This window comes from Bison bison, unplaced genomic scaffold, assembly GCF_000754665.1.
Source record: "Bison bison bison isolate TAMUID 2011002044 unplaced genomic scaffold, Bison_UMD1.0 scf7180017862984, whole genome shotgun sequence".
Taxonomy (NCBI): Eukaryota; Metazoa; Chordata; class Mammalia; order Artiodactyla; family Bovidae; genus Bison; species Bison bison.
The window spans coordinates 862,164-886,519 of record NW_011493556.1 but is presented as its reverse complement, the minus strand read 5'-3'; the positions used below and the strand labels follow the sequence as shown (position 1 = coordinate 886,519).

The following is a 24,356-nucleotide window of genomic DNA, read 5'->3' as shown; positions in this document are numbered from 1 at the left end:
CTGGGCATACACACAGAGGAAACCAGAATTGAAAGAGACACGTGTACCCCAATGTTCATTGCAGCACCTTTTATAATAGCCAGGACATGGAAGCAACCTAGATGTCCATCAGCAGATGAATGGATAAGAAAGCTGTGGTACATATACACAATGGAATATTACTCAGCCATTAAAAAGAATACATTTGAATCAGTTCTAATGAGGTGGATGAAACCAGAGCCTATTATACAGAGTGAAGTAAGCCAGAAAGAAAAACACCAATACAGTATACTAATGCATATATATGGAATTTAGAAAGAGGTAACAATAACCGTGTATACGAGACAGCAAAAGAGACACTGATGTATACAACAGTCTTATGGACTCTGTGGGAGAAGGAGAGGGTGGGATGATTTGGAAGAATGGCATTGAAACATGTATAATATCATATATGAAACGAGTCACCAGTCCAGGTTCGATGCATGATACTGGATGCTTGGGGCTGGTGCACTGGGATGACCCAGAGGGATGGTATGGGGAGGGAGGAAGGAGGAGGGTTCAGGATGGGTAACACATGTATACCTGTGGTGGATTCATTTTGATATATGGCAAAACCAATATAATATTGTAAATTAAAAAAAAAAAAGATGATCCTAAAGTAGTAGTTGATAATATAATGTCAAGAGAAAGTATAGTCAAAACATCAAAAGTTTCCACAATTTTCAGTTTAAAGTGAAAACAGGTAGCAAAGAATCATTCTGAAAAACACAATGTCCAACATAATTTCGGCAAATCTATAGGTTATATGTATTGACAAGAGACAAAATGAAGAGGAAAGTACTAAAAAAAAGTTGGTAACACTCTACAAGGAATGAAGGACACTGAATGGATGAAGATGGATAAATAATTTTTAAAAGAGAAATATGATAAACATATGGTTCATAAGAAACATAAAACAGGGCAATATGCTCTCAGATATTTTAGATCTTTAATATACAAAAGATGGACAAGCCATTTAGTCATAAAATCTTAATTCAAGCCATGTTTTTAAGTATCTAAGGAATTGCAAAACTCTTTCAAAAACAGGAAGCTTCCCTGTTAGCTCAGGTGGCAAAGGATCTGTCTGCAATGCAGGAAACCCCAGTTCAATTCCTGGGTCAGGAAGTAACCCTGGAAAAGAGATAGGCTACCCAATCCAGTATTCTTGGGCTTCCCTGGTGGCTCAGATGGTAAAGAATCCACCTGCAATATGGGAGACCTGGATTCAATCCCTGAATTGGGAAGATCCCCTGAAGGAGGGTGTGGCAATCCACTCCAGTATTCTTGATTGGAAAATCCCCATGGACAGAGGAGCCTGGTGGGCTATAGTCCACAAAGAATCAAACATGACTGGGAAGCACATCATCTGCATGGCTGAAACACTGGGGGTTGGTGTAGACAGTACAGAAAAGGAAAAAACAGGGTGGGAAAGAAACACCCTTCCTTAGCTCCACTGCCCCTTAAACTATTGCTCTCTCTTTCTTCTTTCTTTCATAAGCAAACATCTGGAATATGTTCTCTTCCTTCATCATATCATTTTTTTCCCATTGTGCAATATTGAATATACTCTAAACTGGCTTCTTTCATCACCATTGCACCAGAATCTCCATGGCTGATGTCCTCAGGAGCATCCTTAAGGTTCACCACAAAGGACGGCGTTCAGTCTTCATCCTTCTCAATCTCTCAGAACATTCTACTTTATTGAAATACTCTCTTTTCCTTGGTTTCTGTGACACCACCTCTTCTTCTCTCCCTCATTTTCAGCCATGAAAATTTTCTGTCTCCATCACCAAATCTTTATAAAATGCTCAAATACTAGGGTTTTTCAAAATTCTCTAGGTAATTTCTACCATTTATATGCCCCCAAATCCCAAATGCTATGTATAATTTAACCTTCTCTGAACTTCACACTGAAGCATAATTCAACTGGTACTCTCCTGTCCCTCAGGCACACTAACCTGAAATGAAGATTTTTCTACCAAACACTTACCTATTTTCAGGCCAGAAAATTGAGTAGCAACCTTGAAACCTCTCTACTTATTATCTACTATCACCAATTAATTAACAGGACTGGCTTTATCTCATAAACACTCAAATACACCCACATCTCCATCTCTATTTTTACTGCAAGCCACTGCTGTCTTCCGTCCACTGGTTGCCCACATCCAGTCTTACCCTCATTCAGCCTGAAGCAGAAGTAATTATCTAAAACACCACTGTGACCAGGGCATTCCTCTGCTTAAAACTTTTCCTCGACTCTCCCTTGTTCTTAGCACAAAACCTGTAGTCTACTGTGGCCTTCAAGGGTCTGCTTCCCATCATTAACCTCATCAGGCCTCTTCCTGTTCTCTGCCTTCCTTCATTTATTACAAAGAAAAACTTTTTATCTTAAGGCCTTTAGCCATTGTGATTCCCCCTCTTTCCCACTTACTTATGTCCATAACTGATTTTTACTTAATCTTCACACATCAGAGAAAAACTTTTATTCAAACATGACCACCCACCCAGATCAGAAACCCTATTAACCTATTTTTCTTTCAGGCCACTTGCCACATATATAATTAAATGCTGTTTGGTGCAATGATCTTCCTTGCTGGAGAGAATATCAGTTAAGTGCTCCTTATTTACTGCTTCACCTCTAGACTAGACTGGGACAAAATAAGTATTCAATAAATATTTGTCAAATGAATAAATGAATAAATTTTAACAGTGATTTTTAACCCTGATCAAGAAAAATATAGTAAGAATAAATAATCTCAATTAGTTGTATTATTAAAACAGTACCACAGTTCAGTCACTCAGATTAAGCAAATAAAATTTATTTTAAAAACTTACCACGTTTATTTGTGTACATAATGGCAAGTCTAATTTCTTAGAGAACAAGGATTCTATAAGACCAGCTGATAGACAACATGCATAGTTGCATAAAAAATTTTAAAAGCTACTTCTAGTGAGTTAAAATATCCTTAATGGGATACCCTTGGCCCCACAGGCAGCGATAATGGGAGGAAGCCCACAGCCAGCAGGAGGAACCAGTCCGAAGACCCCCAGCTCCTGTATTCCAGCCATGCCAGAACTCACCCTTGTCCAACAGTGGCAAGCAGCCTTGGCATAGGGCAGGAACTGGCAAGCAGCCTTGGAACAGGGCAGAAACTAGCAGCGACTGGGCAGGGTGCTAGCTTTGCCTAAGAGTGTACCAACAGTTGTTGCTTTGTCACAACAAAACGCCCAAGGCAATCCACACAGCAGGGCACACTCCTAGAACACAACTGACCTACCTAATACTTAGAAATAAACACAGAATTAGGCAAAATGAGGAAACAGATGAACATATTCCAAAGGAACAAGACAAAACCCCAGAAGAACTATATGAAGTGGAGATAACTGTCTACCCAGAAAGAGTTCAAGGTAATGATTATAAAGATGATCAATGAACTCAGGAGAAGAATGGATGAACACAGTTAAAAGGTTAGCAAAGAGCTAGGGAATATGAAGAAGAACTAAACAAAGCTGAAGAGTACAATAACTGAAATTAAAAATACATTAGAATCTAGGGATATGCAGTATATTAGATGATGCAGAGGAATAGATCAGTGAACTGGAAGACAGAGTAGAGGAAATTACACAAACTGAAGAGAAATAATTTTTTTAAAAACTGAGGAGAGTTTAAGAGAATTCTAGGACAACATCAAGTGTACTAACATTTGCATTTTAGGGGTTGTGGAGTCCCAAACAAGATAAACTCAAAGAGGTCCACAAAAAGACACTTTATAAATACAATGGCAAAAGTTACAGATAAAAGAGAAACTTAACAGGAATAAGCTACTAGTTACAAATAAAGGAACTTCCATAAGAGCACGTGCTGACTTTCCAGCAGAAATTTTGCAGGCCACAAGGGAATGGCACAATATATTTAAACTGATGAAGAGAAGGTACCTACAACCAAGAACACTCTATTTAGCAAGGCTATCAAGCAAAAGCTAAAATGCTTCAACACCACTAAATTGGTTTTACAAGAAATGTTAGAGACTACCCTAAGCAGAAAAGATTACACAACTAGAAATACATTAATTATTTTTAAAAAGTTTCTTTAGTAAAGGCAAATATACAATAAAGGCAGTATATCACCACTGATAAATTTAATATAGAGGTTAAAAGACAAAAATGTAAAATGATCTATAGCCACTAAAGTATTTAAGGGATAGACAAAACGAAAAGATGAAAAATGTAATGTCAAAAAACATTAAACAGGGTGCAGAGAGTAAAAATGAAGGGTTCTTAAAATGTGTTCATGCTTAAGAGATCAACTTAAAATAATATATATACATACATATACACTGTTATATTTAAATCTCATGAAAACCATAAATCAAAAGTCTATAGTAGATAGACACATTCAAAAAGAAAGAATCCAAAGATAACACTAAAGATAGTCATCAAATCACAAGGAAAGAGGGCAAAAGTAGAAGAACAAAAAAGACCAACAAAAATAGCTGGAAAACAATTTTTTAAATGTCAATAAGTATATACTTATTACAAATAACATTAAATGCAAATGGCCTAAGTGCTCCAATCAAAAGTCATAGAGTGGCTGAATGTATTAACAGGTAAGACTCATATATATGAATTCCTATAAGACTCACTTCAGATTTAAAAGTCACACACAGACTGAAAGTGAAGGGATAGAAAAGTATTCCATGCAAACAAAAACACAAAGCTGGGGTAGCAGTATTTGATAAGGCAAAATAGACTTTAAAACAAAGACTATAACAATAAACAAGAGGAAATCACTTAATGTCCACATAGTAGGCCACTAAACAAACCTCAGATTAAATTTAAGAAGACTAAAAGCATATCAAGCAACTTTTCCAACCAAAGGGTCTGAGATTAGAAATCAACAAGAAAAAAACTGGAAAATATACAAGCTCATGAAGGCGGGGAAAAAAAAGTTAAAACAAGGAAAAAAAAATGCCTAGAGACAAATAAAAGTAGAAATACAACAGTTCAAAATCTATGGACCCAGCAAAAGCAGCTCTAAGAGAGAAGTTTATAGCAATACAAGCTTACCCCAGGAAATAAGAAAAATCTCAAATAAACATCCTAACCTTATACCTAAAGGACCTAGAGAAAGAAGAAACAAAGCACAAAACAGACACTAGATCAATGGAACAAAAGAGAAAGCCCAGAAATAAAACCATACTTATATGGTCGATTTATCTGTGAATAAGGAGGCAAGAATATAGAAAAAGGAAAGATAGCCTCTTCAACACATGTTGCTGGGAAAACTGGACAGCTACATGCTGAAGAATCAAACCAGACAATAGTAAATCCCCTACATATGAACCTTCAAGTTGCAATCTTCCGAAGATGCAAACGTGCGTTCACACGTCCAATCATGTCGTTAGTTCATGTGTTTGGTGTACATTGTCACATGCATGTATCCTCTACAGCTGGTTGTGCTTTTGTGTACTTTACTAGCAGTACTGCATAGAATACAGTAGTACAATATTTTTATTTCAATCCCAGTATGTCCAGAAGCAAGCATAAAACAGCAGTGATGTAGCTGGTACTGCTAAGAAGCACCCAGTGATAACAATGGAAACAGAAGTGAAAATAATTGAGAGAGTGGTGTGACAAGAGGAAGAAGAAGCAACTGAAGAAACAAAGAGACGCATAATGCAGGAAACGGCAAGGAGATTTTCTTTATTCGAGGAGACACTGTTAGTTTTTGAGGCACAGGGCCGGATGTAGAAAAGTACATGAAGGCTGGAGCAACCATTCATGATGCAATCCAATGGTACTTATGACCAGAAAAAAAGAGCTACTACGTAGACATCACTGGATCATTTATTCAAGAGGACAGATAGAACTGAATCCAGCAAGGAACCAGAACCTGTGCCAACAATGTCAGGCATGAGTGAAATTGCAGCTTGCCCTCTATTTTGTATTGCCAATGATCCTTCAGCTCTACCATCTCTTACCTCCTCTCCCTCTTCCAGTCAGTAACTCTTCTTCCCTGTTCATTCGATGTTAGCCCCTCCATGCCAGCTGTTGTACCCTACTGCTGTACTTTTCAAGGTACTGCACTGTAAGATCAAAAGTGTTTTCTTTATTTTTTGTGTTTGTTTTTTATGTATTATTTGTGTGAGAAGTATAAAACTATTACAGTACAGTACTATTCAGCCAATTGTGTTAGTTGGGTACCTAGGCTAACTATGTTGAAATTATGAACAAATTCAACTTATAAACGTGTTCTTGAAATGCAACTTGTCCATATGTAGGGAACTTATTGTACTTTCTCACACCATATAACAAATAAACTCAAAATGGATTGAAGATTTAAATGAAATACCTGAAACTATAAAACTCCCAGAAGAAAATATAGACAGTACACTCTGCGATATTAGTCTTCAAAATTTTTTGGACCTATCTCCTTATGTAAGAGAAAGAAAAGCAAAAACAGAAATGAGAATGGGAAATAAAAAAAAAATAGAAATGGGAGTGAATCAAGCTAAAAAGATTTTGCAGAGCAAAGGAAACCATCAACAAAACAAAGAGCCTACTTAATGGGAAAAGATAATTGCAAATAACATGTCTAATGAGGGGCTAATATCCAAAACATACAAAAACTCATAACATCAAGAAACTTAATAACCTTATTAAAAATGGGCAAAAGATTAGAATAGATGTTTTTCTAAAGAAGACATACAGATGACCAAGATACACATGAAAAGATGTTCAATGTCACTAGTCATCAGAGAAATGCAAGTCAAAGCAGATGTCAAGTCAAATCACGTTTTTCCCGTTAAAATGGCTATCATCAAGAAGACAAAATATAGTGTTGGTGAGGGTGTGGATAAAAGGGAATAGTGTCTGCACTATTGGTGGAAATAAAATTGGTACAGTTAATATGGATAAGAGTATGGAGATTCCTCAAAAAATTAAAAACAGAACTACCATAGAAGCCAGTGATTCCACTTTTGGGTATTTCTTCAAAGAAAACAAAAACACTAATTATAAAAGATATATGTACTCCTATGCTCATTGTAGCATTATTCAAAATAGCTGAGATACAGAAGCATTCTAAGTGCCATCAATAGATGAAAGGATATAGAATATGTGGTGTGTGTGTATATATATATATATAAAATACTGTGATATGTGTATATATACACAATGGAGTATCACTCTGCCATAAAAAAGAATGGGATTTTCCATTTCTGAGAACAAGAATGGGCCAAAAGGGTATTATGCTAATTGAAATAAATCAGACAAAGAAACAGAAATACTATATGATTTAACTTATATAGCAAATCTAAAAAATGAAAACAAATGAACAAATATAGCCAAACAGAAACAGACTCACATATACAGAGAATGAGTAGGTGTCAGAAGGGAAGCATGTTGGTGGATGAGTGAAATAGATGAGGGATATTTAGAGGTATAAGCCTCCAGTTATAAAATAAATAAGCCTTGGGATATAATGTACAGCCTAGGTAACATAGTCAATAATATTATAATAACTTTGTATTGTGACAGATGGGAACTAGATTTATGATGGTGATCATTTTATCATGTATCAAAACATCATATTACTATATTGTACATCTGAAACTAACAGAAAATGTAAGTAAATTATATTTCAATAAAAAAAATTCTTAGCAACAACAAAGTGCAAAGAAAATAAAATTTGATCAGAATACTAAGGAACCTGTTAGCATGAATAACAAAAGCTATACTAGAAATATTCATGTATAAAAAATTCAAGATCCCTATAATAAACTAACAAGTTTTTCCATCATTTTCTTCACTTGTGAAGATTAATTTTCATTTTCATTCTTTAAGTGAAAAATGAATAACATGAGGAAGTTTACAAACCATTTTTCAGTATGATCCATTCAGATGGAAAAGAGCTGCTGTTTTGTGCTACAGATAAACATGTAGATAAATACAGATATCTAGTGTTTACAATTAAATTTTTAATAGCTTGTAATGATAAATAATTTAATAAAAATTTCTGGCTTCTTCCCTTGAGTTCTTTCCTGTCTCAGTAAATGGCAACATCATCTATTTGTTGCTCAAAATCCTTGACTCCCAATCATCACTCTTCTCCTCCATAGCAAACTATCTGCCAAGTATTGTTGGCTCTACTTCTAAAACATATAGGAATATACTCCTTTTTATCTCTCTTGTGCTAAGTCGCTCAATCATGTCTGACTCTTTGTGGTCCCATGGACTGTAGCCCACCAGGCTCCTCTGTCCATGAGGATTCTCCAGGAAAGAATATGGAGTGGGTTGCCATGCCCTCCTCCAGATGATCTTCCCATCCCAGGGATTGAACCCAGGTCTCCCACATTGCAGGCGGATTCTTTACCAACTGAGCCACTAGGGAAGCCTAAAAATTTTTTGTCTACACCTCACAGCATGTGATACATTAGTTCCTCAACTAGGGATTAAACTTGTGCCTCCTGCAGTAGAAGCGTGGAATCTTAACCACTGTGCTTAATTTAGGCAACTTAGCTTAGACTTCTACAGAGCCTTCCAACTGGTCTTCTTATTTACATCTCTGTTCTTTTAACTACATCTAACCCCACAGTTCTGAAACTCCAGGACTTTGGCCACCTCATGCAAAGAGTTGACTCACTGGAAAAGATGCTAGGAGGGATTGGGGGCAGGAGGAGAAGGGGACAACAGAGGATGAGATGTCTGGATGGCATCACTGACTCGATGGACGTGAGTCTGAGTGAACTCCAGGAGTTGATGACGGACAGGGAGGCCTGGCGTGCTGCGATTCATGGGGTTGCAAAGAGTCGAAAACGACTGAGCGACTGAACTGAACTGAACCCCACAGTTCATCTAACACATTGCAGTCAGAGCTATCTTTTTTGATACAAGTCTGTGCATATCACTTCTCTCCTAGATGAATCTAAAGTACTTACAAGCATCCCTACATTACCTGGCCCCTACTTAATTCTCCAATTGCATCTTAATTGACTCATCTGTTTCATCACATTATCCTGCTTTCTGTTTCTAGAACATCTAAGCTATTACCACTTATGGTCTGTCTACTTACTGTTCCTTCTAGTTGGAATGCCCTGTTTCAGCTCTTTCTGTGTTATTTCCTTATCATCAAATCTCAAGTCAACTGACAATCCCCTGCCAATCCAGACCCAGAGACTTTCCTAGACCATCTCATCTAAATTAATCCCCAATCAATTTCTATCACATCATCCTGTTTAACCTTCTTCCTATTGCTTATTACTATCTTAAATTGCCTTCTCTACTTCTAAGTTATTCTTATAACTTATTCTCTGTCTTCTCCCTCAAATATAAGCTCCTGAGCACAGAAAACTTAGCAGTCTTATTCATCGTTTACCTTATCAGTCTTATTCACTGTTTTCTAGGCACCCAGAGACTAGAAAACTGCTTGGTACACAGTAGGTGCTCACTAAATATTTATTAGAAGAGTAAATACACTTAACGACAACAAAATAGCAGCTCAAAACATAAATTAAGATTAAGGAAAAAGAGGTACCATATAAGTTTATATCATGTGATTTCATATTACACATATTAACAATGTCAGTGGAATGCATTACATATCAGAGATCTCAAATATTCATGAAAAACATTACTAAGTATGTTTAAATTCATTTTTAATATAAAAACTTTCAAAATCAGGAATTTTACATGAATCTGCATATGAATGAGGAAGGGAAACTACATATGTCTTTGTGCTTTGGCAAAAATGGAATGGTCTCTCTAGGTCTGAATGAGAAGCATTTAAAAGAATATGCTAGCGGGAATGGTCAATTTAAAAAGTGAATACCAATTTTTAAGGCAGAGAAAACCTATTGAAAACTAAGAGAAACAACAGAAATTGAACTCATTGGAAAAGAGCCTGATGCTGGTAAAGATTGATGGCAGGAGAAGGCAATGACAAAGGATAAGACAGTTGGATGACATCACCAACTCAATGGATGTGAGTTTAAGCAAACTCAAGGAGACAGTTAAGGACAAGGAAGCCTAGCAAGCTGCAGTCACAAAAAGTCAGACACAACTTACTGACCAAACAAGGGCCAATAAATCATTATATAACTAAATATGATCTCTAGGGACTGATGGCACTGATTCAAAACATTTGGAAAGGGTAAGACCAGAAGCTTCCAAGTGTCCAAATACCACCACACCACTGTTCTTACCTGCAAGACCCACTAGCTAGTCACACAATTAATGAAATGATTCAAATATGTGCCTTGGGGAAGTTACATATTACTCAGTTCAGTCGCTCAGTTGTGTCCAACTCTTTGCGACCCCATGAATGGCAGCATGCCAGGCCTCCCTGTCCATCACCAACTCCTGGAGTCCATCCAAACCCATGTCCATTGAGTCAGTGATGCCATCCAACCATCTCATCCTCTGTCGTCCCCTTCTCCTCCTGCCCTCAATCTTTCCCAGCATCAGGGTCTTTTCCAAGGAGTCAGCTCTTCACATCAGGTGGCCAAAGTATTGGAGTTTCAGCTTCAACATCAGTTCTTCCAATGAACACCCAAGACTGATCTCCTTCTACACCTCTTGTAATTCTAGGGTCTTCACGAACAATCAAAGCTGCAGCATTTGTGGATGCCCAGGCCTTCTCACTGTATCTGGACTCTTTCAATGAGGGAACAAACTACCTGAGATATTCATTAGGATTTCAAATAACTAGGAAACTGCTTACTCCATTGGAGCTATTTACTAAATACCACAGAGCATGAATACAACCACTGAGATTACTGACAGCAGCAAAACAAAAATGGTGTGGGCACTTCATCTTCCCATTAATTGACTGTCTTTGTTACACAATATTGCCTGCAAAAATCTGACTACAATCCTAACCGCAAGCTACAGTAATCATGTCAATATGTGAACTATCTGAATATCTAATTATAAAAAAAGAAGGCAATTTCACAGTGGAAGTATTGTCCTAATTCAAGAAACCTAGCCATATTAACTTATTAGACTGACATAGCAGAAAGATGAAAAACTTTAATTTGAAGGATAATTATTTTTAGCTGATTAATATGCTTCAAATTAAATTCGCTGCTTTTAATGGGCCTATCAATTTGACAACCTGGGAAATTAATAAATTTTGCATGCAGTAATTCTAGGAAATTTATACAGCCAAGCTACACTTCATTACAAGGCTTACCTTCACAGTAGGCATTGTCTTCTCGAAGAGCCCTAAAACCGTCTCGACAGCTACAAACAGCTCTGTCATTCAGATTTCTGCAGACAGAATTCTCCATGCAGTTATGCCTTTCAGAGCAAAAGTCATAACCTACAGGAAAAAAGAAATTATTATGGTAAATGAACTCATAACAAAGCAAAAGCATTTGTCTCTTAATATCTTTCTTTTATTTAGAAGCTATATTTTCTTACACAATTATGTTGATATCTTCATCCAGTGTTTATAGAACCACATGTTAATTGTAATAAAAAGTTTTTTTAGTGTATTTAACTCCATTAAGAGTTAACTGAAGGAGGTCACCATTAACCCCATCAGAACTTACATAGAACTGGGGAAACAGACGGTTGGAGGGCACAAACAGAACCTTGTGCACCCCAGGACCCAGGAGAAAGGAGCAGTGACCCCACAGGAGACTGACCCAGACTTACTTGTGAGTGTCCAGGAGTCTCAGGCGGAGGCATGGGTCAGCAGTGGCCTGCTGCAGGGTTGGGGGCACTAAGTGCAGCAGTGCCTGCATGGGACCTTTTGAAGGAGGTCGCCATTATCTGCTTTACCTCCACCATAATTTGGTCTGAGGTCATACAACAGCAAGGGTACAAAGCCCCGCGCATCAACAGAAAATTGAATTAAAGATTTACTGAGCATGGCCCTGCCCATCAGAACCAAACCTAGTTAGTCTCTCCCATCAGGAAGCTTCCATAACCCTCTTATCCTTATCCATCAGAGGGCATACAGAATGAAAACCACAATCATAGAAAATTAATCAAACTGATCACATGAACCACAGCCTTGTGTAACTCAACAAAACTATAAGTCATGACCTGTAGGGCCACCCAAGACAGAAGGGTCATGGTGGAGAGTTCTGACAAAACATGGTCCACTGGAGAAGGGAATAGCAAACCACTTCAGTATTCTTGCCTTGAGAACCCCATGAGCAGCATCAAAAGACAAAAAGAGAGGACACTGAAAGATGAACTTCCTTGGGTGCCCAATATGCTACTGGAGATTAGTGGAGGAATAACTCCAGAAAGAATGAAGAGATAGAGCCAAAGCAAAAACAACACCCAGTTGTGGATGTGACAGGTGATGGAAGTAAAGTCCGATGTTGTAAAGAGCAATATTGCATAGGAATCTGGAATGTTAGGTCCATGAGTCAAGGGGAACTGGAAGTGGTCAGACAGGAAATGGTAAGAGTGAACATCAACATTTCGGAATCAGTGAACTAAAATGGACTGGAATGTGTGAATTTAACTCAGATGACCATTATATCTACTACTGTGGGGAAGAATCCCTTAGAAGAAATGGAGTAGCCATCACAGACAACAAAAGAGTCCAAAATGCAGTACCTGGATGCAATCTCAAAAATGACAGAATGATCTCTGTTCATTTCCAAGGCAAATCATTCAATATCACAGTAATCCAAGTCTATGTCCCAACCAGTAATGCTGAAGAAGCTGAAGTTGAATGGTTCTGTGAAGACCTACAAGACCTTCTAGAACTAACACCCAGAAAAGATGTCCTTTTCATTATGGGGGACTGGAATGCAAAAGTAGGAAGTCAAGAGATACCTGGAGTAACAGGCAAATTTGGCCTTGGAGTATAAAATGAAGAAGGTCAAAGGCTAACAGAGTTTTGTCAAGAGAACGCACTGGTTGTAACAAACACCCTCTTCCAACAACACAAGAGAAGATTCTATACATGGACATCACCAGATGGTCAACACATTTTGAAATCAGATTGACTATATTCTTTGCAGCCAAAGATGGAGAAGCTCTACACAGTCAGCAAAAACAAGATCAGGAGTTGACTGTGGCTCAGATCACAAACTCCTTATTGCCAAATTCAGACTTAAATTAAAGAAAGTAGGGAAAACCACTAGACCACTCAGGTATGACCTAAATCAAATCCCTTATGATTATACAATGGAAGTGACAAATAGATTCAATGGATTAGATCTGATAGAGTGCCTGAAGAATTATGGATGGAGGTTCATGACATTGTACAGGAGGCAGTGATCAAGATCATACCCAAGAAAAAGAAATGCAAAAAGGCAAAAAGTTGTCTGAGGAGGCCTTACAAACAGCTGAGAAAAGAAAACACAAGAAAGGCAAAGGAGAAAAGGAAAGATATACTCATTTGAATGCAGAGTTCCAAAGAATAGCAAGGAGATATAAGAAAGCCTTCCTCAGTGATCAGTGTAAAGAAATGGAGGAAAGCAATAGAATGGGAAAGACTAGAGATTTCTTCAAGAAAATTAGAGATACCAATGGAACATTCCATGCAAAGATGGGCATAATAAAGGAAGAAATGGTATGGACCTAACAAAAGCAGACGATATAAAGAAGAGGTGGCAAGAATACACAGAAGAACTATACAAAAAAGATCTTTACAACACAGATAACCACGATGGTGTGATCACTCAGCTACAGCCAGATATCCTGGAATGTGAAGTCAAGGGGGCCATAGGAAGCATCACTGCAAACAAAGCTAGTGGAAGTGATGGAATTCCAGTTGAGCTAATTCAAATCTTAAAAGATGATGCTGTTAAAGTGCTGCACTCAATACGCCAGCAAATTTGGAAAACTCAGCAGTGGCCACAGAACTGGAAAAGGTCAGTCTTGATTCCAATCTGAAAGAAAGGCAAAGCCAAAGAATGTATAAACTACTGCACAATTGCACTCATCTCACACACTGGTAAAGGAATGCTCAAAATTCTCCAAGCCAGGCTTCAACAGTACATGAACCGTGAACTTCCAGATGTTCAAGCTGGACTTAGAGGAATCAGAGATCAAATTGCCAACATCTGGTGGATCATTGAAAAAGCAAGAGAGTTCCAGAAAAATATCTATTTCTGCTTTATTGACTATGCCAAAGCCTTTGACTGTGTGGATCACAAGAAACTGTGGAAAATTCTGAAACAGAAAGGAATACCAGACCACCTGACCTGTCTCCTGAGAAATCTGTATGCAGGTCAAGAAGCAACAGTTAGAACTGGACATACAACAACAGACTGGTTCCAAATCAGGAAAGGAGTACATCAAGGTTGTATATTGTCACCCTGCTTATTCACCTTATATGCAGAGTACATCATGAGAAATGCCAGGCTGGAAGAAACACAAGCTGGAATCAAGATTGCTGGGAGAAATAAAAATGACGTCAGATACACAGATGACACCACCCTTTTGGCAGAAGGTGAAGAAAAACTCAAAAGCCTCTTGATAAAAGTGAAAGAGGAGAGTGAAAAAGTTGGCTTAAAACTCAACATTCAATAATTTAAGATCATGGCATCCAGTCCCATCACTTCATGACAAATAGGTGGGGAAACAGTGGAAATAGTGGCTGACTTTATTTTTCTGGGCTCCAAAATCACTGCAGATTTTGCAGTGATGACTGCAGCCATGAAATTAAAAGACGCTTGCTTCTTCGAAGGAAAGTTATGACCAACCTAGACAGCATATTTTTTTTTTAATTTACAATATTGTACTGGTTTTGCCATATATCAAAATGAATCTGCCACAGGTATACATGTGTTACCCACCCTAGACAGCATATTAAAAAGCAGAGACATTACTTTGCCAACAAAGCTCTGTCTAGTCAAAGCTATGGTTTTTCCAGTAATCATGTATGGATGTGAGAGTTGGACTATATGAAAGCAGAGTGTCAAAGAATCGATGCTTTTGAACTGTGGTGTTGGAGGAGATTCTTGAGAGTCCCTTGGGCAGCAAGGAGATTGAACCAGTCCATCCTAAATATTCTGAATATTCATTGGCTGGACTGATGCTGAAGCTGCAACTCCAATACTTTGGGCACCTGATGCAAAGAACTGACTCCTTAGAAAAGACCCTGATGCTGGGAAAGATTGAAGGCAGGAGGAGAAGGGGACAGCAGAGGATGAGATGGTTGGGACAGGGAGACCTGGCATGCTGTGGTCCATGGGTCGCAAAGAGTCAGACACAACTGAGCGACTGAAATGAACTGAACTGAACTGAACTGAAGATAACATAGTGAGGAAGGAAAGTAATCTGAGAATTAGTGATTGAACATTATCAATAACTACGAGTAACACAGACCAAACCAGACCAGATGTTCACATTGTGTATTTAAGAAATGAAACAGATGACCTGGCATCTTAAAGAAAAAAATATACCAAAACTCTAAATGTTTTTTTTTTTTTTAAAAAAAAACAATACACCACTTAATTTAATTTTCTCTGGAAATCTGCAAGACAAGTATGTCTACTCAAAAGAAAAAAGTTTATGAATTATAAAGATTCCAGAGTCTTTATGAGAGGAAATATAAATGGAACACTTCAAATACAGTGACACTAATCATGTGTAATTTCTTGAATTTCTTTTTCCTGTGTGAATCCCTTGTTCAAAGATCATCTAAGATGCTGAAATGAAAAGCTTGAACACTGGAATCTATATTGAATGGAAATTATATGATTATGCATCATTCAAACAATTTTAAAATTGCTTGATGAATAAATTTTCTAGCTAGTTTTACGCTGTCTAATGAATTATTATTTCAGCATGTATAAAAGAAAAGACATTTAGAAAAATACATTTCATGTAGCTCAGAATAAATTCATCTACTTACATGCAAGAAAAGACTTTTACTTGAGTAAATCGTAAAGATGTAAGTTCTACACCAGCTCATCTTATTTATCAAATTACCATAGAACATGTGATTCAGTGAAAGACTGAACCATAGCCAGCAGGTGTACTCTGGCACAGCACAATGACTGATGTCCATTCCAACTGGTTTGTGCCCATAATGACTATGCTGAATATCATCACAGAGTTAAAACATATCTCCCATGAGATGTGTTAAAATGTATAGTAAAAAAAAATTTGTACAATTTAATAAGCCTTAGGAAGGGTGAGGCTTGTGTGATTTCTACAGGAACTAAATAAAATAGAACTGAGGTGAATGAAAATTGGAAAACTACATAGTAAATAACAGCACTAAAATCACTTGACAACTTTACTTCACAAAATTCTTCACGATCTAAATTCTTATGATTCAGCCTGAAAATTTTGAAGTAAAAGGTTCAAAGAAGAGGAAAGTTAAAAATGTTTTCTCCTAGGGTTTTTTTCTTTCCTTCTTCTTTAAGTAGAATTGAGACCATTTTTCTTAAAATGTGTTCCAGAGTCTTTTTACAATGCCTGAGGGGATAATTTCAGCTAAAAAGTCATCCTCGTTCTCTATTACAATCCATTTCTGATTTGGCCTAACTGATGGTAAGACTCCCTCATCTCAGCATCAAATATCACGTGCACACTCCACGCAGTGCTTAATTGCTGCAAGAATTTACAAACATAAAATAACAGTGTGATTCTATTTTTTACTATTTTAGGTTCATTTAGGGAGTACACTGCTTTTTGTCAAATGAGTTTTTATAAATTAACCCAGAGACTTGAAAATTGAAAATTTTGTCAAATTTTAACTTACTCTAAACAGTGTCAGCTATTTTGATTTAGTCTCTCGACAGACAAAAGTTGATTGAATCTATTGGTTATTTTACTGCTTAGATTCAAAAATGCCAAGGTTAAAAGGCTAACTGCTAACTACTGATGGGTAGAAAATTCAGACCCACTTAAAGGGATTTGTTTCCAATCTATAGGGAAGAACTTTAAAAAAAAAATCAGACGATGGGTTGGCAATAAACAGTAGTTCTACTCCCATGATAGCTGCATTCCTACTCATCTGAGATTGGATTTTAGAGTTGAAAGATCTACATCTGATCTCTGCCAATTACTGGCTGCATAAATTACTAGCTGTGTAAGTTAATTAACCTTTCTAAACCTTCAGATTCTCTCACCTGTAAATTAGGATACTATCTACCTCACAAAAATGTAAGCTTCACATGAGATCATCTATGCAAAAGTATAATAGTTTCACATTGGTTAATAATTAAAGTAATTAGAGTATTACTAATAAACCACAAATAAATGTGCTGAGATAGCTATCATAGGAGAAAATTCATATATTTGTTATAGACGGATAGAGCAATGATCTAATACAATCAGGTCTTTCTTTTATTTTCTCCTTTCAATTTTAAACTCACGGATACCAAGTTTTCTATTCCTTTTAAGCTTTCCAAAGTTATATGAAGTTCTTGTATTAAGTATACTAGAACTTTCTATAACCTTCTATAAAATGTTAATATGCATTTTCTATGACTGTTGAGGTAAGGAAGGGTACAAAAGATTATACATAAGAACAACACAAATAAAGGTTTTTCATAATATCCAAGAGAAAAAGAATACAATAATTTTGAGGTGATTATTTGTTGGTTTTGCCTAAAGGTGTCTATTTCTTCTTACGGTAGGCAAAAAAAAAACCTAGCCATACCTGGAATGAACTTTTTACCTCTACTATTAGCCTAGATGCTTACAGGAAAATGGACTCCACTGCCTACTGATCAAGGCCACACCAAACAATACATCCTACTAGCCTGAACATAATTTCTTCAGGTCTGAGCAAATGATCCAGTGCAGGTTAATGCAGATAATTAAATCTCAATTCTGGGACTTTTGTTAAACTCAAGAAGATACTGAACTTTGTCTTCCACCTACTTAAGTATCAAAATAATGTGAGCATAAGAATATCAGGGTCTACCCAAGAACACATAGAGTTTGAAAATAAGGGCATCTCAGAGGAGGCAAATAGATGTATGTAAGCAAAGTGACAAGGTTTGAGATCTGAATCAATCCACTCACCAGGGCCACGCATTCCATTTTTTCACTTAGGTCAGTTGGATTGGCTGTTCTATCACTTATACCTGAAACAATACTAACTCATATTGGTACCATCTATGAGATGATGGGTAATCATGACTTTTCCCAAAATGTAGCTCATGTGCATGGATGAACATTTAAAATAAAGTACAGATAGCAATGGGCTTCCCAAACGGCAACCCACTCCAGTGTTCTTGCCTGGAGAATCCCAGGGACGGCAGAGCCTGGTGGGCTGCCGTCTATGGGGTTGCACAGAGTCGGACACGACTGAAGTGACTTAGCAGTAGCAGCAGCAGCAGTAGCTCAGGTGGTAAAGAATTCACCTGCAATGTGGGAGACCTGGGTTGGGAAGATCCCCTGGAGAAGGGACAGGTTGCCCAATCCAGTATTCTTGGGCTTTCCTGATGGCTCAGCTGGTAAACATTTCACCTGCAATGCAGGAGACCTGGGTTTGATCCCTGAGTTGGGAAGATCCCCTGGAGAAGGGAAAATCTATCCACTCCAGTACTCTGGCCTGGTGAATTTCGTGGATTGTATAGCCCATGGGGTCACAAAGAGTCAGACTCGACTGAGCAACTTTCAATTTAACTTTCAAAGATAGCAATGGAATTTTTTTAATGTGTACAAAAAATACATGAATTCAATAATCCAGTCATTTCATGGATACCACTGGAATGAAACTAACTTTTCGCAAAATGTGTTAACTAACAGTAGATAATAAAAAATTAACTAAATGATGTTCTTTGTGATAGATAAGAAGAATCACAAAGGTGTAATTGAATGATGTGGTAAATTATAAACTGTCCAGAAGTTGGGAGAAAACAGTCTATGCTCACTCAGCCTTATACACACAATGCCTCCATTACTTCTAATTGTTCAGATGTCATGTCTGACTCTTTGTGACCCCATGAACCACAGCACGCCAGGCCTCCCTGTCCATCACCAACTCCCGGAGTCCACCCAAACCCATGTCCATTGAGTCGGTGATGCCATCCAACCATCTCATCCTCTGTCATCCCCTTCTCCTCCTGCCCTCAATCTTTCCTAGCATCAGGGTCTTTTCAAATGAGTCAGCTCTTTGCATCAGGTGGCCATAGGATTGGAGTTTCAGCTTCAATATCAGTCCTTCCAAATAACACCCAGGACTGATCTCCTTTAGGATGGACTGGTTGGAAGTCTTGACAAAGTCAATACTAAATTAAAAAGTGGGTATCGTACAGCCACTATGGAGAACAGTGTGGAGATTCCTTAAAAAACTGGAAATAGAACTGCCTTATGATCCAGCAATCCCACTGCTGGGCATACACACTGAGGAAACCAGAAGGGAAAGAGACACGTGTACCCCAATGTTCATCGCAGCACTGTTTATAATAGCCAGGACATGGAAGCAACCTAGATGTCCATCAGCAGATGAATGGATAAGAAAGCTGTGGTACATATACACAATGGAGTATTACTCAGCCATTAAAAAGAATACATTTGAATCAGTTCTAATGAGGTGGATGAAACTGGAGCCTATTATACAGAGTGAAGTAAGCCAGAAGGAAAAACACCAATACAGTATACTAACGCATATATATGGAATTTAGAAAGATGATAACAATAACCCTGTGTACGAGACAGCAAAAGTGACGCTGATGTATGGAACAGTCTTATGGACTCTGTGGGAGAGGGAGAGGGTGGGAAGATTTGGGAGAATGGCATTGAAACATGTAAAATATCACATATGAAACGAGATGCCAGTCCAGGTTCAATGCATGATACTGGATGCTTGGGGCTGGTGCACTGGGACGACCTGGAGGGATGGTATGGGGAGGGAGGAGGGAGGAGGGTTCAGGAGGGGGAGCACATGTATACCTGTGATGGATTCATTTTGATGTTTGGCAAAACTAATACAATTACGTAAAGTTTAAAAATAAAATAAAATTAAAAAAAAAAAAAAGTGGGTATCTGGTGAATAGGATATGATGGTCTACCAGCAGAGAAAGGGGTGGCCAAGAGAGGAGGAAGAGAATGGGAAGGGCTGAGATATGAAAACTCATAGTTTCACGTTATTTCTGTACCTAAATCAGAGTCCTCATTGTATGATGAAGTCTCTATCCTATTGTAATTGGTCATATGACTCCTTGAAAGAGCTCTTAAATATGAAAAAAATGAAAAGAACACTTTTGCTACACTGTTCCTGAGATGCTACAACAGAAGAGAAGAGGGTATCTAGAAAACAGTCCTGCCTGTATGTGACTTGGTGCCTAGAGATTTGGAGCCTTATTTCGGTGCACAGCTTGGTTTCCAAACACTGGCTGAGCCTCCAGTGGAAAGGTCAACTCTTTAATCTCATGCTCTGCCCTCAGGGAATATTTAATAAGCATTGTTGAACAACTTACTTTTTCAGATGTGAACATGTCATCTTTAGCACTAGGCAGACAGGCCTGGAATGAATTTGTCACAACATATGTATAGGAGCTGACTCAAAATTTCAGCCTTCAAAAATTAATTTGCTTTTTAGTTTAAAAGTCAGACAATAGCAGAAGAACTCATTTGTTTATTCTATATATTTGAAGTCAAAAATGGAAGCAATTTTTATTTTACATGGTGTTAAGATGTTTCAAGAAAGGTCAACTTATCCAATTTCAGCTCCAGTATTAACTAAGCCAGTGGTTCTCAACCCAGGCTGTGTAAAATAATTACTCAAGTTTTTTTTGAAAGCTGATACCAAGGTTCTATCACATAATCTCACCTGACTCTGAAACACTTGTTCAGGAATAAGGAAAAGGAATCTCTGCTTTTACCTTAGCAAGGGCAATTCCATATTGGAGGCCCCAGTTCCATTGTGAGAAAAACCCATGCTGTAGGACTAAATATGCTATAATGTGATTAAATACTTAAAGAACAATCTCTTGAGAAACTTCAGGAAGTACAGGATGCTTCAACTCCACAGCTACAGATAACCTGTTCTCCTTACACAATCACACAATGATGCTAATCAGACCACCGCCCCACCAGCTTCAAGGTGATTATTGGAGCAGACTGTGCTGCTTCACACATAGCCCCCACCAGCACACCTCTGAAACTGTTCCTTTACAAACTCTGTTCCCTGTCTGGCAACTTGAAAATGGTTTGGGGATGCTAGTCCACCAGCTTCCTGAATAACACTTCCCCTCCCCCCAACTCTTTTCTCTTGAATAGCAACTTTTGAGCAATGAGCAGCCAAACCTGAGTTCAGTTCTGGCTTCAGTGGGTCACAAATCAAGTATATCAGTCTCAGGTGGAAGGGGTATAGATCGTAGTAAACTTTGTCATTGTATTTCAAGTGTGTTGTGTCAACATATTAACTTTTAAAACTATAGGTAATATAAACATAACAGTTTTTGTCCCTAGCTTTTCCATTCTTCCCTGGTGGCTCAGCTGGTAAAGAATCTGCCTGCAATGTGGGAGACCTGGGTTCGATCCCTGGGATGGAGAGATCCCCTAGAGATGGGAACAGCTACCCACTCCAGTATTCTGGCTTGGAGAATTCTAGGGACTGTATAGGCCATGGGGTCACAAAGAGTCAGACGTGACTGAATGATTTCACTTTCACTTTCCATTCTTAACTTGCTTTTGGTAATATGTTAAAGCTCTTTAAAAAGAAATGAATGTAATCAGGTCTTTTCTTGACATCTGAAATGCTCTGTTCTGTGCTTAGTCCCTCAGTTGTGTTCAACTCTATGTGACCCCATGGACTGCAGCCCTCCAGGCTCCTCTGTCGATGGGGATTCTCCAGGCAAGAATACTGGAGTGGATAGCCTATCCCTTCTCCAACGGATCTTCCTCACTCAGGGATTGAACTGTGGTCTCCTGCCTTGCAGGTGGATTCTTTACCAGCTGAGCTACCAGGGAAGCCCTCTGAAATGCCCTATTCTTACCCACATCTTTTTATCCAAATCTAGCCAATGCTGACTAATAGGTATTCACCTCTCTGCTCTTTAAGTATCTCCTGGACACCACTAGTAGATTAAAGATGGCCAAAAAATTTTAACACTCCTCCTTTCATAGTGGGATCTATTCCCCTCACACCCACCCCTTGAATCTGGGCTTGGCTGTAACTGCTTTGATCAATGAATTGTGGTAGAAGTGATGCTGTGTCAGTTCCAGACCTACTGTTTAACAGCCCCAAGCTACCATTTAAGAAATCTGATGATCATCCTACTAGGGAGACCACAGGGAGAAGTCCTGAGATTACATAGAAAGGGAGAGAGTTCTGGCTATGACCAGCCTTCATGCCATGCCTGTTAAGGTGCCCAACATACAGTGAGGCCATCTTGAACCTTCCAGCTCAGACCAACTTCCAGCTGAGTGACCCCAGTTAACACCCTATGAAGCAGAAGAATCACCTGGCTAAGCCTTGTCTGAATTGCTGACCCACAACACTGCAATATCTAGGCATACCTCAGAGATATTGCATGCGTGGTTCCAGATCACTGCAATAAAGTGAATATCACAATAAAGCAAGTCACACAATTTTTTTTATTTTCTCAGTGCATATAAAAGCTATATTTTGGGAGTTCCCTGGTTGTCTAGTGTTTAGGATTCCAGGCTTTCACTCCTGTAGCCCAGGTTTAACCCTGATCAGGGAAATGAGATCCTGAAAGCCATGCAATGTGGCTAAAAAAAAGTTGTTTATACTATACTTTAGTATATTAAATATGCAATAGCATTACATCTAACATGTAAAATATCATGTAGGAAACGAGGTGCCAGTCCAGGTTCGATGCACGATGCTGGATGCTTGGGGCTGGTGCACTGGGACGGCCCAGAGGGATGGTATGGGGAGGGAGGAGGGAGGAGGGTTCGGGATGGGGAACACATGTATACCTGTGGCGGATTCGTTTTGATATTTGGCAAAACTAATACAAATATGTAAAGTTTAAAAATAAAATAAAATTAGAAAAAAAAAGAAAAAAAAATGTGCATGATTTAACTTAAAATTTGTTGTTCAGTCTGTCAGTCATGTCTGACTCTCTGTGATCCCATGGACTATGGCCAGGCTTCGCTGTCCTTCACCATTTAAAAATACTTTCTTGCTAAAAAATGATAATCATCATCTGAGCCTTCAGCAAGTTGTAGTAGGAATATTAAAGATCACTGATCACAGATCACCATAAAAAATATAACAATAATGAAAAAATTTGAATTATTGCTACTGTGAGAATAACCAAAAAGTGACACAGAATCATGATGTGAACAAATGCTGCTGGAAAAATGCCACCAACAGTCTTTCCTGACACAGCGTTGCCATAAACCTTCAATTTGTAAATATCATAATATCTGCAAAGCACAACGAAGCAAAGTGCAACAAGAGGAGGTATGCCTGAGAATAAAGTGGTGGTTGTTTTAAGCCTCTGAACTTTGGGGTAATTTGTTATGCAGCAAAAGCCACTCAAAGTGTGGTCCCACTGACCAGTAGTCACCTAGGAGCTTAACAGAAATGCAGATTCTTGAGCTCCACCCCAAACCTTCCAGATTAGGGTCTGTACTTTAATCCTTAGGTTATCTGTATAAACATTTAATCCTGAGAAGTTCTGGTATAGCCTACCTTTGGCTGCCAAAGACACTCTAGTCAAGCTGCATACTGGGAGTCCAGTTCCCAAATCAAGTGATTGGAATGAGCATTCTGGATTTGTATCAACTTCCACACATGCTCTGTACAAGGCACTGGCTCATGGAAAGTTAGGCTGAAAACACTAGTGGCTCTTCTTTTATATCTATTTGATTACAGTCCTTTGTACTCTTAGTTCCTGAGAGCCATCCCTAAAGCTCTTGAAAGGCAGACCAAGTCTGAAACCACTCTGAAACTCCCAAAGAGCCTTTCATAGAACTGAGATTTTAAAACTCTTAAGAAACTAAAGACCTATATATAGAAAACTATAAAACACTAGTGAAAGAAATCAAAGAGGACACTAATAGATGGAGAAATATACCATGTTCATGGATTGGAAGAATCGGTATAGTGAAAATGAATATACTACCCAAAGCAATTTATAGATTCAATGCAATCCCTATCAAGCTACCAACGGTATTCTTCACAGAGCTAGAACAAATAATTTCACAATTTGTATGGAAAAACAAAAAACCTCGAATAGCCAAAGCTATCTTGAGAAAGAAGATTGGAACTGGAGGAATCAACCTACCTGACTTAAGGCTCTATTACAAAGCCACAGTTATCAAGACAGTATGGTACTGGCACAAAGACAGAAATATAGATCAATGGAACAAAATAGAAAGCCCAGAGATAAATCCATGCACATATGGACACCTTATCTTTGACAAAGGAGGCAAGAATATACAATGGATTAAAGACAATCTCTTTAACAAGTGGTGCTGGG

General features: G+C 38.2%; 1 protein-coding gene across 2 annotated transcripts in view; it reads right to left on the bottom strand.

The window, feature by feature from the left end:
- Positions 1-24,356, bottom strand: part of NELL2 (NEL-like 2 (chicken)) — a 389,871-nt gene that overhangs the window by 205,165 nt on the left and 160,350 nt on the right. For both annotated transcript variants that reach the window (XM_010833122.1, XM_010833121.1), the window contains one exon: positions 11,210-11,338. In XM_010833122.1, coding sequence (XP_010831424.1) covers positions 11,210-11,338 — 129 coding nt within the window. The remainder of the gene's footprint in view (positions 1-11,209; positions 11,339-24,356) is intronic.